Below are 18,820 nucleotides of genomic sequence, written 5' to 3'. Positions count from 1 at the left end.
TCTGGGTGCAATTTGAGGTGTTGGTAATCACTTTTAAAGCCTTCATGGCATGCGTCCAGGTTACTTGAGGGACCATCTTATCCCACTGGGATTGGCCCACCCCAACCAGGCCAGGGATGGCCACAATATTCTGGCTGGCAAGGTCCAGGAGAAAAGTCTTCTCTGCCTTGCCCCCTGCACCCCCTGAATGAGATCACTTCCAGCCCTCCTGACCTACCACATGAGCTTAAAGACCTGGCTCTGCCAGTAAGCATCGGTTCTAAAGGAGGGACTTCATGTGGAGATTGGTTGATAGATTAATATCACATCACAACTCCCCCCCATGCTCATCCTACTCCCTCCCACCCCAGATATTGTATTTTGTACTTTTATATTTTTTGGAGTATTTCATTCATGTAGTTTTATCTTTTAATATTGTAAGCCATCCAGAGTTACCCTGTGGTAAGATAGGTGGCCAATAAATTCAATAAATAAATAAAGCCAGAAGAAAAATTAAAAGTGCTGAGGGGAATCTATTTCTATTGTGTTAGGCAGTATCTACTAGTATCTCACACCAGGGGACAGCAACCTGCGGCTCTGGAGCTGCATGTGGCTCTTTCATCCCTCTGATGTGGCTCCGTCGCTGGTTGGCTCCACAATTGATAGGGCTTTCGGTTAGGACAGGTAAAGGAAAAAGGATGTCGTGCTAGGAGGAGACTCTATAGTGGGTGAACCGGACTTCTGGTCAGCTTCAGAATTGAATGGGGGGCTTTCAGCTACAACCTTTGTGCCTCTTTGAGTGTTTAAGGTTGCCGATCCCTGTACTTGCCTATATCTCAGTACTGTTTCTGAAGTATAGCTGTGACATGTTTTTTCTAACAGAATGACTGCAACACAGAGCAGTATCCATGGGTAAGTAATAGCAATTATTAGAGATTAACCCTTTGCAGAACCTAATCCCACTAAATAAAACATGGGTGTTTATTCACTGTCCCTTTAATACCATTTCTCCCCCTTCTTTCAGAACTCTTTCAGCAGCTATAAGACTTCTATAGGCTCTTATAGAAGTGCAGTATTACTAATGCTGACAAGGAAGGCAACCAAGCAAATGAAAGAAACCTTGGTATCAAAAACTATGCAGGAAAGTAGCAGAGAAGTGGGAAAAGAAGACATGAGGTTAAAAAAACTTCACTGTGGGGTGTTCAGAGAAAAGAAATGAAGAACCATGCATCTACAGCAGACAGTCCTCTGTCAACTTTCAGGAAATAAATGAGCCAAGAAAATATAAAGGAAAAAGACAAATTGCAGATGGAATCAGGATGAGTCAGTTCTGGCTAGCAGACTGTCCACCTACTCAGGGAACAAACTATCCACCTGAACAACTTATCTCCTAAACACTAAAATATTTGTAATGAGTTTTATAATCGTCAACAGATAGCAAAAGCTAAGCATTTAAGTCACCCCAAATGTTTCTAAAGAGAGCTTTAATGAGACATACTGACCTGCCTTAATATTTACAAGGGCAAACAGCCCAACACGCGTATCTCCATTCACTGACCACTTCTGTGTCTCACAATTCGGCTGGCAACAATGATTCATGAATCGAGCATAATTGCCCTTTGGTCCAGCATCAATTATTCGATCCTAAAATCACCAAATGAAATAACATCTTTTAAAAACATAGCTTTAATCTTTTTTAGCTGAGACTAGCTTATATGTTGTTATTGTTAGTTGCGAACTCGTGTCCGACCCATCGCGACCCCATGGACAATGTTCCTCCAGGCCTTCCTGTCCTCTACCATCCTCTGGAGTCCATTCAAGCTCTTGCCTACTGCTTCGGTTACTCCATCCAGCCACCTCTGTTGTCCCTTTCATCTTTTGCCCTCAATCGTTCCCAGCATTAGGCTCTTCTCCAATGATTCTTTCATTCTCATTAGGTGACCAAAGTATTTAAGTTTCATTATTTAATATTTAAATTTTTAGTATTTAAATTTCAGTATTTAAAAGCTTATATGTAGAGCACTTTAAAAAATACAAAGGTGGACAAATTGAACAGTTCAGAAAGAGAACAGTGCACACAAACCTATCAAAGGAGCATTTGTTTTTTCAAGGGTTTTGACATTGTTTCTATATAGACACCTGTCATTCAATCTACAGCAAACAAAAATGTTTTTAGCCCACCTTGTCCAAGGTCAGCATGTAAAAGTTGGTGATATCATGTTCTTGAGCATAGCGGATTCTGGCCCGACATTCTTCTTCATCTATCAATTCTCCCACATACTCATTCACAAACTCACCCTGAAATTCCCAGGAATGGAAGAACAAGTAAGTACTCTGATTACAAAACTAGGAAAACAAAAAGTTCTTCATTAATGTCAATATTCCAAGCTACTTTTTTGAGAAAAGTCTAAGGAACATGGAACACGAACATGAAACCAATCTGTTTCATGTTCAATAATGTTCTCACTCTTACAATAAGAATAAGCCTACATGGGGTTACTTTCAAAAATCCAGAAGCTATGAAGCTGCTAGAGAGAAGCAGCCTATATATTTGTCACACAGGTAACCAACATAAGTGAAATATAACCAACTTATTTATATAATCAGTAAAAAAAAAACTGCTTTTGAACTTTAGAGCTCTTAACAATTTGGGATTGGGCTACCTGAAGATTATATATTCATATGTATTTATATTCCACTCAAAATCTAAGAAGCCTACAAGGCCTTACAGACTACAATCTCCAGGGTTGTTGTTACAAAAACCTGACTATTGAAGCAGCTGTACACTAAAAGCTGTTACACTAAAACTGGCAAATATTTTAAGGAACATTTGTTCAATTACTTCCTGATACAATAATTTAGGATCATGTTATTTATAGTACAGTTTAAGAATATTATGAATATTCAGTAGTAATTTGATGTAACAACATGGGTATCAGAAACAAGTGAGCTGCCATAGACAATTTGTGTCTTTTAAATCAGAATTTGTATGACAAATAATTGACACTGAAAAAAGAAATACTTGACATGGAAAAGCAATCAGTATAAGGAATTGTTGACCTACACTGATTTGAGGAATGCAATTTAAGATTCCATTGTTGCATAATCCAACCTCTACGTAGGTAGAAAATGTACCATGAGAAATAAAACTTCTACTATGTCTTTATGATGTATATGAGAACAGAAAAACTGGCTTTTTCTTTGTTTTTAGATATGTGGTAACTATAATGAAAATTTAAAAAAAGCAAAAGTACCTTTTTAATGTCTCTCTTAGCTTGCAAACCCCAGCCACGTGCTAAAGTACGGACAATTTCTACTTCTGGATACTGTCTCTTGGTGAAACACTGGTTTTGGCAGCGTTCTCCAGCTAGGCAAACCGCAGGGTGACATTCGTAGAGCAGCATGCGGTTAATACACTCTGAATCCAAGCCGCAGGGGTTTTCATCTGTAGGCTTGCAGTTGCAGCGTGGTATTTCAGACAAATCTGCTGTGAAGATCTGCACTTTGCCCACAGACCTGTTTACCTACAAGCAGAAACCATTGTCTTAGGAAGTGTACATTTTGAAAACACCACTCAGATGCACTGTCTGGCAGTACGCTGACATTCATTGAAAGATAAATAACTTTTGGCAGCATAGATGATGAGGAAACAATATTGGAATAGTTACTTCTTCTTTTTTTTTTTTACAGTTGCAGAGGGTACTTTATTACTACCACTACCAGAAGAAATAGTACATATTTCACTTCCTCTATGTAACCATATAATGGCTGTCAGATGGGTTGGCCTTCCAATAATATTTATATATAAATTTATATCTTTGCTGAACCAGGAGACTCCCTTATACAAATTTATTGCAGGTGAGCACCAAGTTCAACTCAGTGTACCTAACAGCTAATTTACATGCGATGGGATGGGATGGGATAAAAAGTTTGGGAATCTACTTGTGTGATTTGTTTAACACTGCTAGTAGGGTATGATAGCAAAGAATTTCCTTCCTTCCTTAAATTTATATCCAGTATCAACTTTCTATAGAGTAGTTAGATATTAGGAAACATAGAAATTTAAATTCAAGCTAAGCAAGAAATGTATGTACTAGTTGACAACAATTCCTGATTAAAACTAAAGCTTAATATACAATTAAGGCTTGCAAAAGTCACATACAATCAGCCTCATTAACCACTCAATTACATTTAAAGTATTATCAGATCTCTTATGTTGTGCATTCTGACCTTAATGTGTTTGTATGGTGGAGGTTTCTTATCATTCTTTTTGTCTTCTTGTAGCTGACGCAGTTCTTTCTGTGCCTTTAATTCTTCAAATCTTACAGCAGCTTCCTGTAAAGCTAAGTTGAGAATTGCTCTTTTTATTATAGTTGAACAGACACTTTTATATACCTTTCTGGCAATCTGGATTGTTTCTCAAGATTTTTGTATGAAGAATCATATGTGAATAAATGTGCAATAGGCCCCCAAAATAAGGAGGAGGACATACCCTAAGCTATGCAAAGTTTCAACTCAAATTCTTCTTTCCAGCATCAGCAATGAGATATGTAGATCAGGGAAGTTAGGGAAATGAAGTGTGCTCTGTCTGAATCAAGGAGGAAGTTAGGCTGAATGAAGGTGTAAAGTTTGTTTTGTATGGTTAATGGCTAGAGACCCAAATCAATGACAAGACTTCAAGATGGAGACATTTATCTATAGACTATTATGGTGGCTTCATGTCAACAAAATCAAAGCAAATATAACATCCTGAATTCCTGCCCAAAATTGACATATAAGTAACCCAAAGGCAGATTCATTAACTGTGATAAAAATGCAAATATCAGATTGTCAATGTTTTAGTTTACCTTTGCTCCGAGACCACAAATAATAAAGTAAATTGATATATCACAGTATAAACCAAGTATTTTTTTTATTTTATGATCGTTACGCACTTTCTCAGATTGGATTGAATTAAAGTAAGTTACCCTTCTTATAAATGCCATCCACTCCCTTTGCCATCTTATCCTTGCTGCTCACATCTCCTTCCATATAAGGAAACACTCGAGCCTGGTGAGTCCAAAGGTAATCATTTGATCCGAAAAAAAGAACAGGGAATTCACCAATGACATGTTTCATCTTCTGAATGTTGACAGGAATGGTCCTAGGGTGGCAAACCTCAGCCGGCCACCACCTGGTGATAAAGAACACAAGGGTAAAGTAATGAAGAGATGCATCCCCTACAACTTCTCCTCTCAGATATGAATCACCTTTGCTAACTCAGTCACGACAGGACAAGACCAGGTGCTTTAAATCAGAGGTGTCAAACTCGATTTCATTGAGGGCCACATCAGGGCTGTGTTTGACCTTGGGGGACCGGGGTGGGCGTGGGTGCCTGTGGTGGCCTGAGTGCTCTGCCAGTGAAAACGGGCTCCTGAATTCCATTTTTGCTGCGATGGCCACAGGCGGCCCTCCCGAGCTCTTTTCACTGGCAGAGGGTTGCAGGAAGCCATCGCAGCCAAAAATGGGAGTCCATTTTTTGCTGGCAGGGTGGTCCTGCAGGCCAGATCTAAGCACCCCATGGGCTGCATCCAGCCCACAGGCCTTGAATTTGACACCCCTGCTTTTCATGTTCTCTTCACAATGCCTCAGCAGGAAAAACTGAGGATAAGACACACACGTGTGTTAAGGTAGCTTAATTGTCATTTCAGGTAGTTCTTGACTTACAACCTCAATTGAGCCCAACATTTCTGTTCTTAAGTGAGAAATCTGTTAAGTGAGTTTTGCTCCACTTTACGACCTTTCTTGCCTCAGTGAATCACTGCAGTTGATAAATGAGTAACCTGGTTGTTAAGTGAACCTGGTTTCCCCACTGACTTTGCTTGTCAGAAGCTCGCAAAAGGAGATCACATGACACCCCCCCCAGACACTACAACTGTCATAAATATGAGTCATCTGCCAAGTGTCTTAATTTTGATCACATGACAATGGAGATGCTGCAACAGTTGTTAAGTGTGAAAAAAAGTCATAGGTAACTTTTTTCCATGGTGTTGTAACTTCGAACAGTCACTAAATGAACTGTTGTAAGTCAACTGAACCATAAAGATGATGTCTTCTTCTAATGGACAGACTCAGATTATAAGATCTAAGGTGGTGCAGTGGTTAGGATGCAGTACTGCAGGCCACTTCAGCTGACTGTTATCTGCAGTTCAGCAGTTCTAATCTCACTGGCTCAAGGTTGACTCAGCCTTCCATCCTTCCGAGATAGGTGAAATGAGGACCCAGACTGTGGGGGCAATGTGCTGACTCTGTAAACCGCTTACAGGGGGCTGAAAGCCCTATGAAGCAGTATATAAGTCTAACTGCTATTGCTATTGCTAGTGGAGACAAAATTATTAATTTAGGTGTAGCATGAATAGCCTCTTTCACTCACCTGTAGCGCCCCACTTTCACCCAGACCACTTCCTTATAGTGTGGCTTCTTGCCAGCCTTGCACTCATTGCAGTACCAGCTCCCCTCTGGCATGTCAATGCTCAGGCACTCCCGATGGAATGCAGCAGGGCACGACTCACAGCACAAAAGGCTGCCACCTATAAGGACGAATGGTGCGTTATCACAGTCGTCAGAAGCAAGTTACCATCAGAAATAGGATTTATAATTAGAGGCCTTACAGCCAATGTAGCATGCAGGTACTTAATGCTACAACAACTATTTGTGCAAAGATGCCCTTGCAGGGCTTGGATTGCTTTTTAGACAGGGTCTTATTTTCTTTTGACTCTCCCCGAAATAAGCGCTTGGCTATACTTTCGGGGAGGTCTTATTATTTTTGAAGTGCAGGAGGCCTCTTAACCTCAGCCCACGGCTCGTGGATTGGCTGATCCAGGGAGGGCCAGAGGTTCTGTCTGTGTTTCTAGCACACTCTTGCCAACCATAGTGTCGCTGGGCCTGCCGCTCTTTTTGCGTCCGCCATTAAGAGAAAGGGCGCGGTAGCTAGGGTATGCAGAAGCAGCCTCCTCAAGGTCGTTCCACATGGATGGAAGGTGCATATGGGGTGTGGGGGCATGTTTCCCCTCCCCCCAGGAAATGGCAGGGACCTGCTGTGCATGTGATTAAATATTTTAGGGGAGGGCTTATTTTGGGGGGAGAGCTTATTTTAGCGCTTGCGCTCAAAAGACCGATTGGGCTTATTATCCAGGAAACTCTTATTTTCAGGGAAACAGGGTAGTTCACAAGATAATAAAGGAGTCAAGGAGGAATCATCCCTATACTTTTCAGGAAAGATGCAGAGTAAACTGATATATAAATGAAGCTTCTGAGCAATCAAGCTCTAACTCATCTTAACATCTTATGCTGAGGTTTAGTTTTACCAGACTTTGCATGGGGATAATATTTAGGATATTTTTGCTTTATTCTTCTGATACACACACCAGAAATTCCCTCTCCTATCTTCAGAGGTGTCTTCCCAATGCAACAGCAAAGGAGTCTTCATTAAAATACATACAATGCATCACATCCAGCAAACAATGCCTTACCTTCTGAGCAAACAAAACACCAGCTGACATTTACATGTTCATGGTTTCTACAGCCCCTTCGCGGGGTAAAATGATTGGGGCAGATAATGCTGTTGGAAGCAAGAATCACTGTCCCAGCAGCAAGGCAGAAATCATTTGAGTGGTATGCAACAGGGCACCGCACACAACGCATCAGGCGACCTAAAAAGAAATATATTGAATTGCAGTTCAAAAATTAATATGTCTGGGAAATAATAATAAAATTCAAATTTCAATTTTAAAAAAGTCCATTGAGTCCTTAAATGTCTACAAATAAAACCCACATCTTGCTCCAAATTTGCTCCAAGTCGCCTGCATGTACCTTTAGATGCAGAAATATTAGCTGGGTTAGCAGCATGGCATGTCATGCAGATATGCAGTGAGCAGCGAAAACCCTTGTTCTGCATGACTGTGGGAGGATATTTCTGTATACATTCTTCATGATAGTATTTGCCACACAGAGGAAGTAAACAACGCTTTGCATTCTCCCCACTATTCTTGCATACAAAACACGTGTGAACTCCTAATGGAGAAATCAAGAACAAGAGATAGGGGCATTCAAATACAGAAGCAACAACAACAAAAATTTATAATTAAGTAGTCGTCCAGAGAGAAGGTCTCAAAAGAGCTCAGATATGTTCTAAATCAGCCGACCATAAGGCCATCCATTCCCCATAGGAAAAACCACTTGTTTGCAACAAGTTCAAACACTTACCTAAATATATAAGAACCTAAGCAATGCCCTGCTGGAATAGACCCCTGGACTATCTAGTCCAGCAGCTGTTGTCATAGTGGCCAGCCAACTTTACAAGGAAGCTCAGTAGCCTCCAGCAGATGCTCTTCAGGGGCAGTCACAATGCCATCAAGGCTAATAGCCATTGTTCCCCATGCTTTCCATTAATTGGTCCAACCCTTTTTCCAAGGCTGCCAAGCTGACAGACAGCACCACTTGATAGTAAGTTCTTTCCATCCACCCAGTACTGTACCTGTGGAACACTCAGTGCAGATAAACTTGCCCTTCGGCATTTCTGAGAGCCCGAGGCACTGCAGGTGGAAAGCACCACAGCACTGAGCTTCACACAGCAACAATTCACCTGGCTTTTCACAGATCTGCATGTAAATGAACAGTATGTCACCATAAGCTGTTTTTTTTGTATGTACAATAATATACAAAACCCCAGTTGAAACTTTATTTGGAAACATTCAACAATACTTTTTTTTCTTAAGTATACAGATTCTTTTGTAGAAATATAAGCAATTTAGACTATTTCAAAAGTTAAATTTAAGTTCATCCTACAAGGCAAAATTTAGCTCAATTCCTCTATCCCCTTCCCCTGGCAAATGTGTTTACGTGCATTTCTTATCTACCATAAAGTCAATAGGAAAACATCTTATACACTGAAATATAAGGGAGCTAGTTCCCAAACAGAGAGGTCACTAAGCAAATAAATAAGAAGAGCAGACAGTTACTAGGCAGAGGAATTCAAAAGAGAGGAGGAAAGAGGCAGAAAAGAGGGAAGGGAAAAGTGGAAAAGCAGAAAAACAGGAGTGACTGGTGACTGATTGCAGCTTCTGCTGCTGGCTGCTTCCTGGATGTTCCTGTGTTTGCTTGCTTAATGTTTCCTGAGTAATGTTGGGGTGAAGCTGGAATTCTGTTTGCTGCGGGTATAGGTAGGGCATCTTCATAGGACATACAAGAAAGCCAGTTACTCAGAAACCAACTTTTGAAATTGTTTGTGGCTTATTGGAACATAGAGATAGTGAGGAACCTGCTCTCATAACCTGTAGGGGATGTGTCATATTTGGGCTTTTTTTTTCTCCTTGAAAACATGTACATGCTATAAGTGTAAGATGACTGCTCCTTTGGAAGAGAAGGATAAATTATTTCTCACTTGGATTATCAGGGAAGATGGAGAACTTTTAAATCAGGCTCAGGAAATAGATGCTGGGACTGCAGCATCAAGGAGACTCCCAGAAACAGCTTACTGAAAGAGGAGAAATAATGAAACAATTCCCCCAAATTTTTATAAGTCCTTGACTTATGACCAGTCACTTAGTGATGATTCAAAGTTATAAGAGACCTCCCAAGGGATCTTACAACCTAGTTCTGAAGTTGCAACATCGCCTCACCCATGGTGACCATATTTTGGGTATCCAGCAACCAGCCCCCCTTTACAGCAGTTTGCAGCATCCTGCAATCACACGACTGCATGTTATAGTATGAGCTGCCTTTTGACCATCGTGGCATATGACTGTGATGGACAGATTCCATTACAGTTGTATGCAGAGGATTACCTGTATACCTGCTGAAAAATATCCCTTCCTGACGATCTACATAGGAACACATGATACAACCTGTCAGAGCCTTGAAGACACTATAAGGTGCTATGCTATATTGATAGGTTGAGTGAAGGGAGTGAAGAAACAGGTGTTTTCTTCACCTCAATTTGTAATGCAGATAGTATGGAATGGAAGCAATTTTTGATACTTCCAAGGTAAATGACATATTCATTCACGTATGAATGGGGAAGAAAGTGTTTACAAATCACTTTGCAACCCTCATCTGGAGAGCTTTAGACTGAAACTTACCAGGGATCCCAGAAAATAGCATGATGCCATGTATTGAGACCAAGAGGAATAGGCAGGTACTCAATAATGAACAACTCAGTAGCAGTAAAATGGATCTCATTGACAGAAATCCTTAGATCAAAGACAGCGCAGAAAGGTTTGGGCTTTCTCAAAAGTGATTCTGGAAGTACTACTGCACACTATTCCATGAGGGGAGGGGAATGGGAGCAGGAAGCTTAAGAAATCATTATGAATACATAGGGAGCTTTTAACTCAGTTAGGAGTTAAAACTAACAAGATAAAGGAGAAACAGAAGAGGAGAAATCAGCAAGGAGATAATCAACAAAGGCAGAAAGAATATTAGAAACATTAACATGCAAACGGAACAAGCTTGTAAGGGAAGCTGAACGCAACAAAGCAACTTTCAAGAATAAAAGATCATGTGGAGAATAATGATGATTATGATGATGACTTCAAATAATTCTGGGCAGTTTGCCAAGTACAAATAAGTTTTATTTGTAGAAGTGTACCTAGGGGGAAAAGAGCAATGCGAACAAAAGCAGTCACTATACAAACTCTCTTTAAAGAATTGAAGAACGTGGAGTGTTTCTGGTTGTCTAATTGTTTCAAGCCATCCTTACAGTTACTGTGATAGGACAAATATTGGAGGCTACTACCTGACACACATTCTCCTTGAGAGCAGCTCCTCCACCTCGCTCCCCCTGCATCTTTTTGGATGAAGGCAACCCAGGATCATTTTCAGAACCTTCCTCAGTAGTTTCCTTAGGGCTTCCAGCTATTCCATGAGATCTGTCACCCTTTAAAAAGAAGAAAAAACAGAGATTTTAAACAATCCAATCCCATATTTAATATATCCCTAGTGGTTTCCAGATGTTCCATTGGCCATTTACACACACGAAAGTTTAATAAATGAGTTTAATTCTTCCACTCATCTGAACACTTTCATTTTAAAAATAAAACCAAGTAAATGAAAACAACCATTCAGAGCATAAAAGAGGGGGGAAACATTTTACAAAGTATATGATTTTATACCAATATATAGTAAAAAAAACTGAGACACTGTAAAGAATCTTGAAAGTGTCTTGGACTGCAAGGAGATCAAATCAGACAATCCTATAGGAAACCCATCCTGTTCTTTGGAAGGACAGGCACTAAAGCTGAAGGTCAAATATTTTGGCCACCAAATGAGAAGAGAGGACTCATTGGAAAAGACTCTGAGGTTGGGAGAGATTGAAGGGAAAGGGAGAAGGGGACAGCAGAGGATGAGATGGTTAGAAAGTGTCATCAACACAATGAACATGAGTTTGGGCAAACTGCGAAAGACAATGGAAGACCGTGTGTGTGTGTGTGTGTGGTTTTTTGCGATCCACAGGGTTGCAAAGAATTGGACGTAACTCAGCGACTGAACAACAACAGATACTATTAGACACCACTCAAATTTCAGAACAAAATTACCCAGAAACCCCTAGCTTACCCTGGTCATGTGATTCTCAACAATATCTTTTAAAATTAACATGATTAGGATTTTTAAAGCAAGTGCCTACTTTAGCAGGGAAATATCTGTTGGCAAAACAGTATTTATTAAAATGTCCCTTCTTATGTGTTGTTGTTATAAATATAACAAAAATTTATTCCTCAATGGAAAAGCAATCAAAATTGCAAAGTCACTTCATACAGAGCTTAGTAGTACCTCTGTGTTCAGAGTTTCCTCCTGGGTATTGTCACTCTTTTCTTTTTTACAGGAAGTTACTGCCAAGCTGCGTCGCTGACGCTTTCTCTTCCTCTGTTTCCCAGGAACCTTTTCAGGAGCTGCAGCAAGGAAGACCACACACCTGGAACTGTATGGAATTAACTTCCCCCCAATACAATTCTGGCATCCCTGGTCCTCAGAACTGAATACCATAATCCAACCTTGGGCACCTTCTGCTAATGGAGCAAAAACTTCTACAAATTTTGATTCCCCTTCATTGACTATATATAGACAGTGTAATGACAATGTATATGTATTCCATATTTTGGTTTTAACAGTTTGATAAACGTGTCTGTCCATTTGCAAACAGCACACCCTACTTATTCTGTAGGACCATTGTGCAACAAATAATTTATCTGTTTATTACTGTGAAATAATTACCTAAAAACCGATCTTTATATTCAGAGAACAATAGCGGGGCAGTGTTTTAAATAAGCAAATGGATAGAAGTTACAAATAATGCTGCTGAAAAGATGTGACTTTGAAGTCATTGCTTGGTACACACTATTTGCTTGGAAAATTTAACTCTTTTAGCAGACCTCTTCTCTGCCTAGTAACCTCTTTTCTCTATAGTATCATCTCTATAGTATTTTGATGTTCCTTTTTTCTGCTTCCATTCTTATTGCAACTGTCCTTCCATCATCTTTCTCCTCCTCCTTACTGTTTTTGCTGGAAGGAGAGGGAACATGAGAATACTGGACCATTTCTATGAATGAAAGCAAATAATCAAACAAATGTGGAATTATATTTTTCCTACCTATTCTTCCTTTGTGGGGAATGTTCATTTTTAACGCAGACAGTTTACGTCTAGATAAATGCAGTGGTTTAAGAATCTCTTTGGAAACCACATATCAGAATTAAGGAATCACCTCAATTGACTGTGGATGTCTCATCCTTTAGAACATAACCAAAAATAGTCTAGTTGGAACAGAATCTCTCAAAGTTAAGTCAAAGAAGATTTCTAATTCTCACACAACATTCTTCTCAGGATGACTTCTATTCATATTCTTTCTATGTTCATGTTTTGTTCATGTTTTTGAATGTTCCTGAATTATTCCTCAGAATGTTCTTGAGGAATTCCAGGTAGACCCAATATTTCATTTAAATCAGTTCAGTCTAATGAGATAAAAATAATGTTCTTTTTATTGAACTCGGTTTATACTTGGTTCATATGAAGATACTTACGTTCACCATAGATGATGGATTCTGAGATGCAATCCCAAACCCTGGCTCACTTTAATATTATTTACTTATGTATGCATTTCTTACCTTCGACAGCATTTGAAAGCCGAGATGTGGAATAAAGCTCAGACATTTCAGTATCCAAAGGACCAGCCTCAGAACACTGTGGATAAGCACCATTGATAATTTAGAACATGAAAATACATTGTTCTACTTTACTAAGTTTGTCTAAAAAAGCAATTCCAGTTGACACGTTACACATTTTTTTTAAATGAGAAAGATGCAGGAGTGGGGCTGGACAGTGGGATGCCATGAATATATAATACATAATGTATTATTAATTTCTCAAATATTGAAAGGTCAGATCCTAAAATCCCAGCTCCATTCCTGCAGCCGGTCAGAGTAATTCAGTCACATGGGCTAAATGACCATTATGCTCAATAACCGAGATTCCAGTCCCAGTTGTGGTCATAAGTAAGGGACTACCTGTTCAACATACAACAGTAAAAGAACTGTAATAATCACTATGCAGGAAAGATAGGCAGAACACTAGCAGAGTGCATCTATGAATACCAACTAGCAGTAAGAAGACAGATTAAAAGTTCCTTAATCTTACAACGTATAGATAGACTCAACAATGGTTTGTCAGCCTTCTAGACCAAGGTAAATCCAAAAATATGACAGAATTCCTGGAAGCTTGGTATTTGGTCAACAGGCACATAGAAATAAACAATATTACACACCATTCAAAAACTAAAAAGAAAAATCAGACCAGAATATCTCCCCAATCAATATCCAGATAAATAGATATTAACATCAGGAGTAACACCAGACAAATAATCAAGCAGTAAAAATGCCCTAATCAAGGAACTAGCAACTTAGAAAAACAAGGCGCAAACAAGAACCTAATCAAAGCACTAGCAAAAAGAAAATAGCACCCCCACTAACATTGACAGGGAAAACCACTGTCTAGCAGTATATATATAACAGAGCAAAACTCCACTTTCTTCTAGCACTGAAATTTCTGCCAGCAAGCATCCAAGTTCAGAGAGCACCAACAATTCCATACCAAAAGTATCTCTTCCCTCCCTTACTTTTACTCTCACCCAAAAACTAGGAATGGTCCTTTCTGGGATGCTTTTTCCACTCACACCCCTCCCCTCTGGACTCAGATTTCATTGCGAATGCCCAATCACTGATATCTGACTCTGCCTAAGAGTGTGCACAATTCACAAAACAGTTCAGTTCCAATCCAGGTTTCTTTACCAAATAGTTCACAATTCAGATCACCATGTCATAATGTAACCTCTGTCTGTGTATACATGTGTGTTTTAAAGAATACGCAATGGAACACTATAGATCATCTTCTGAAATACATTACATGGATTTCCCCCTCTGCTCTTATGTGTTAATTAAACATATGCTGTCTAAAATGTCATACTTCTGTAATTTATTTAGTTATTATTATTATTTTTGAGTGGCATGGTGGCCTAGTGATGAAGACTTGGCTCTCACTCAAAAGATTGAGAGTTTAATCTTAGGTAGTGGCATATATTTTTCTCCTAGGGCACAAAGAAAATATGAGCCTCAGTGGCGCAATGGTTAGAGTGCAGTACTGCAGCTACTTCTGCTGACTGACAGCTGCCTGCAATTTGGTGGTTCAAAGCTCACCAGGCAGATAACTCAGCCTTCCATCCTTCCGAGGTGGGTAAAATGAGGATCCAGATTGTTGGGGGAAATATGCTGACTCTGTAAACCGCTTAGAGAGGGCTGTAAAGCACTATGAAGCAGTATATAAATCTAAGTCCTATAGCTATATCTGCTGCACACTCTGTGTGGCACCAGGAAGGGCATCAGGCTCAGTTCCATCCAGTCGCCCCAACTCTATTCCTAATTAAGGGATTACAGAGTCGCAAACGAAGAGTCTTATTGATTGATCAAATTTATATAGGTGCATAAGGCAACTATGGGTTATGCACAATAGCTTACAACAGAACATAGAAAACAGAAAGTACAGGTATAAAAACAACAATAATAAATATCATAACAACTAAAAAGATAAGTGAAGGAGAATTAAAAAACAGCTCCTTAACAATGGAGTCATCTACAGAACTCTCTGGTTCCATGGAAACCCCAAGCCTAGTCACATAGCCAGGTTTTGAAAGTAACTGATTTTCAGAGTAAATGATAATATTTTAAGAATTATTTTTAAGCTGAAAGAAATATCAACTTACCTTCTTTATAGAGGTCCACTCTCTCTTTGGTATAAATGTTGTATCCAAATCATTGGATTCTAAGAGCTTTTTTGTTGGCTTTCGCTGGCGCTTACTCTCAAAGCTTCCTACAAAAAATGTATATATAAAACAGTGACTTCACTGGATTAAAAAAAGCAGCATCAAACAACTAAGAACAATGGCATCATTTATTAAGCTTCTTCATAACAGAAGGAAGAAAAGCAAGAATAAATAAGATATCCCAAATTATTCAACTGCAGCTGCAACTCTGGTAATTACTGGTGAATGAACTCCTTGAAGCCCAATCCCCGTGCTTTCCTGTTTCTCTATTATAAAATCTAAAACAAGTAAAAATGGCAGCATTTCCACTTGCACAATCCATTTGTGAGCGAAGTGCTATTATGCAAGGTCCAGTTCGAGCAATGAATGGGTTAATGCCCTTGGGCTGCAGAGAACTGGATAATTTACATTCTCTTCTACCACGTATGACCTTGGAGATTCACTTCCTCTCAGCCCTAGGAAAAAGATAATGGCAAACCACTTCTGAAAAACCTTGCCAAGAAAACTGCAGGCTCAGGCAGCCTTTCAGAATTGGACAGGATTGAATGGGGAAAAAACTCCAATAATAAATTCATTGCAAATAAATCTCATTGTATTGTTTTCATTGTTAATTTGTGTTCATTTTGGTGTTTGGATTTTATGGGGACTTGTGTACATTAAGATTATGCTAAAGTGATGTTCAATGGCAAAACATTTAAGGATCCCTCCTATACAGTGGTAAAGCTCTATACTCTTAATATACTGCAAACTGGGCTCCTAAGCACTTATTTTATGGACCTAAAGCAGGAGTGTCAAACTGGCGGCCCACGGGCCACATGTGTCACATGAACACATGAAGGCCATGCCCACCCCACCTCCACAAATGGGAAAAACATCACAAAATTTCACATGATGGCAATATGACATTGCAAGTTTGATACCCATGACCTAAAGGGTCTTTATCTGTGGATTAATGGCTCTTGGAAAAAGGCAAGATGTAAGAAAAACTAAAGCCAAGTCCAACATGAAAAATTACAGATCTGCCTGGATTCATGGTCTTCTTAACAGGTTGTTTTACCATAACTAGTCTAACTAGCAAGTTAGAAAATGTAAGAGTACTACAGTGATTTTCTTATGCTTAGTTGAACAGAAATGCCTGGAAACAATAAAGCATAATGCATTCCATATACACATTAAAATGTTTTCACATAGTAATTAATGTAAAACATTACAAAAAAAACCTGTTATAAACTGACATTTTTCTTTATAAGCTACAAGTCTGAAAATTGTGTTTATGCATTTTGTCAGAGTTAAAAAGCTTATAAACATTGAGGCAGACAGAATTTTATACATAAGTAATATTTTTGAACAAATAAAATTGTGAAGTGGAATGCTTCCAAGAGAATAATTTACACAGCTTATAAAAGTTTACCTTTCTCGAAACCTTTAATTTTTAAATGTTTATGGTACCTGTTTTGATGCTGATTTTAACCTGGGATGGGATTTTTGTTTGTTTGTTTAAATTATGCTACTTCAGTATTTGCCTGGGTGGAAAGGCAAGGTATAAATGAAATCCATCCAATAAATACTGCATGCAATATCTTGGGTTTCCAAATGGAGTTACACAGAAAACGTATCTTGATACCTGGTTTGACTATTGGTTCTTCTCCCTGTGCGTGAGAATCTGGAGCAGAGGCAACAGATTCCAACACGTCTGCTGAAGATAACGTCAAAACTGGCATTTCTAATCTGGGTTCCCTGGACTGGACATCAGACTCCTCTGACAGAGGACGCTCGGCTTCAAGGATGGGAGGAGATTCTTTTAATGAAGAAGAGGATGAAATGGAGTCCAAGGGCTTCTTCTCAAGAGGTTTATTACATGCTTGTTTCTCAATGCTGCTTTTCTGTTTGGCTTCAGACTTCTCCAGAGAACTGGTCTATTAGCAGTGACCAACAAAGAGATAGTGGTCAGAGCAGGAATCACTGCTAATCATGAGCAAAGTTACATAAGAGATTACCATATTTCAGCATATTTTAGATAATAGTCAATGAAAATAATGCTTTATTTTGGCTCTACTAGTGGAAGAAGTTATGCAGGTATACAATAAACTCTTCTTTTTTAAAACAACAACAACAATATAAGATTAAAATGAGAAAGGCACAGTATTACCACTATTTGGTACTTCCATAACTAATATTCCTTCGCTCCCCCTATAAATTACACCCCATGATACAGTATCGTTAGGCTAGAGGTTTCTCTAACTTTCTTCTCTGTTCACAACAACCATTAAGTGGGAACGAGGGAAGCAATAAGTTGATGGCTTTGGGATCATGGAGAGCCAATAGACATTTCTAAGAATGAAGGAAAAAAGGAATCATGGTGATGCTATTTGCAGAAGCAAATCCCTATGTTCCTTAAGATACATGCTTAAAAAAAATAAGATGTATAATTTTAAAATTAAAATTGATTTATTTTATTGTTTTTAATGATGATTTTAAAAAGTTATGTATTGGGGAAAAAACAGATATTAAAACAACTAATTAATACTTTATTCATTCATGACCAAATGTATTCCCCTCATCCCTAATTATAATTTAAAGAACTACAGTAATCTGACTGTAGTTTAGAGATTAAACTTGATGTACTCAAAATAGATAGGCAAGTACTATAATATTTCTGTGAACTATTTTCTGATTGGTAATATACTCAAATCCTATTCCTTCATAGGAAACAAACATGTTATAGAAGTTGTTTATAGTTGTTTAAAAAAAACTTCCTTTACAGAAGGAGTCAAATATTTTGGGGTGTTTGTGTCACTTGTTATTTAACGTCCATTCTTCCTCATTCCTACTAGAGAGAGTCCTTGTTTAGTGCAATTTGGACTATCAATTCAGTTGTTAAGCAAAGCCATCACTAAGTAAAGCCAAGAGTGATCTTACAATCTTACTTCAGCTTTTCTTTGTTTTACAGACCTGCAAAAGTTGTTAAATGCAAGGACTGGTTGTAAAGTTATTTTTTCATTATTGTCCTGTGAATAGTCACTAAATGAGACAGTCACCAAATTACTACCTGTATATTCACACATTATAACAACAAAAACTATAGTCAAAAGAGGAAAATGCTTCTCCACACTCTATACACTTATTCCTATTTTGAATTCTAGTCCTAATTTTTTAGCCATAAAGAGTTTTCTCCATTTTTCATAAATTCTTAGTTTGATTCAACACCCACCTTTTGAAATGATTCTTGACTCTTTTTTTTCTTCTTTGATGCAAATATGTGATCATATTCTTCCGCATATTCTAGAAGCCTCTTACTTGGTTTTCTAAGGCGCTTCTTCTCTGCATTTACAACTGAGAGAAGAGAGAAACAACTTCATAGACTTCAAAAAGGAACAATGGAGGTGGGATAGAATCTTCCATTGTAAAATATCACCACTGTCTTCTTCATCATCATTGCAAACTCTTTTTAAAATTATTTTTATGTATCTTTGCCCCAGTGGTGAAATTCATTTTTT

The 18,820-nt window shown here is 38.6% G+C and overlaps 1 protein-coding gene across 8 annotated transcripts in view; it reads right to left on the bottom strand.

Annotated features, from left to right (window-relative positions):
• Positions 1–18,820, bottom strand: part of NSD1 (nuclear receptor binding SET domain protein 1) — a 72,851-nt gene that overhangs the window by 10,284 nt on the left and 43,747 nt on the right. For all 8 annotated transcript variants that reach the window (XM_032211076.1, XM_032211072.1, XM_032211074.1 and 5 more), the window contains 15 exons: positions 18,535–18,656; positions 16,948–17,239; positions 15,264–15,370; positions 13,117–13,192; positions 11,788–11,906; positions 10,754–10,894; positions 8,495–8,618; positions 7,831–8,031; positions 7,491–7,670; positions 6,392–6,548; positions 4,947–5,152; positions 4,210–4,322; positions 3,234–3,503; positions 2,161–2,277; positions 1,482–1,623 (listed from right to left, as the gene is read on the bottom strand). In XM_032211076.1, coding sequence (XP_032066967.1) covers positions 1,482–1,623; positions 2,161–2,277; positions 3,234–3,503; positions 4,210–4,322; positions 4,947–5,152; positions 6,392–6,548; positions 7,491–7,670; positions 7,831–8,031; positions 8,495–8,618; positions 10,754–10,894; positions 11,788–11,906; positions 13,117–13,192; positions 15,264–15,370; positions 16,948–17,239; positions 18,535–18,656 — 2,367 coding nt within the window. The remainder of the gene's footprint in view (positions 1–1,481; positions 1,624–2,160; positions 2,278–3,233; positions 3,504–4,209; positions 4,323–4,946; positions 5,153–6,391; positions 6,549–7,490; positions 7,671–7,830; positions 8,032–8,494; positions 8,619–10,753; positions 10,895–11,787; positions 11,907–13,116; positions 13,193–15,263; positions 15,371–16,947; positions 17,240–18,534; positions 18,657–18,820) is intronic.

Source organism: Thamnophis elegans, chromosome 2 (assembly GCF_009769535.1).
Source record: "Thamnophis elegans isolate rThaEle1 chromosome 2, rThaEle1.pri, whole genome shotgun sequence".
Lineage (NCBI taxonomy): Eukaryota > Metazoa > Chordata > Lepidosauria > Squamata > Colubridae > Thamnophis > Thamnophis elegans.
Note: the sequence above shows the minus strand (reverse complement) of the source record. Positions and strands in the feature narration are given on the sequence as shown.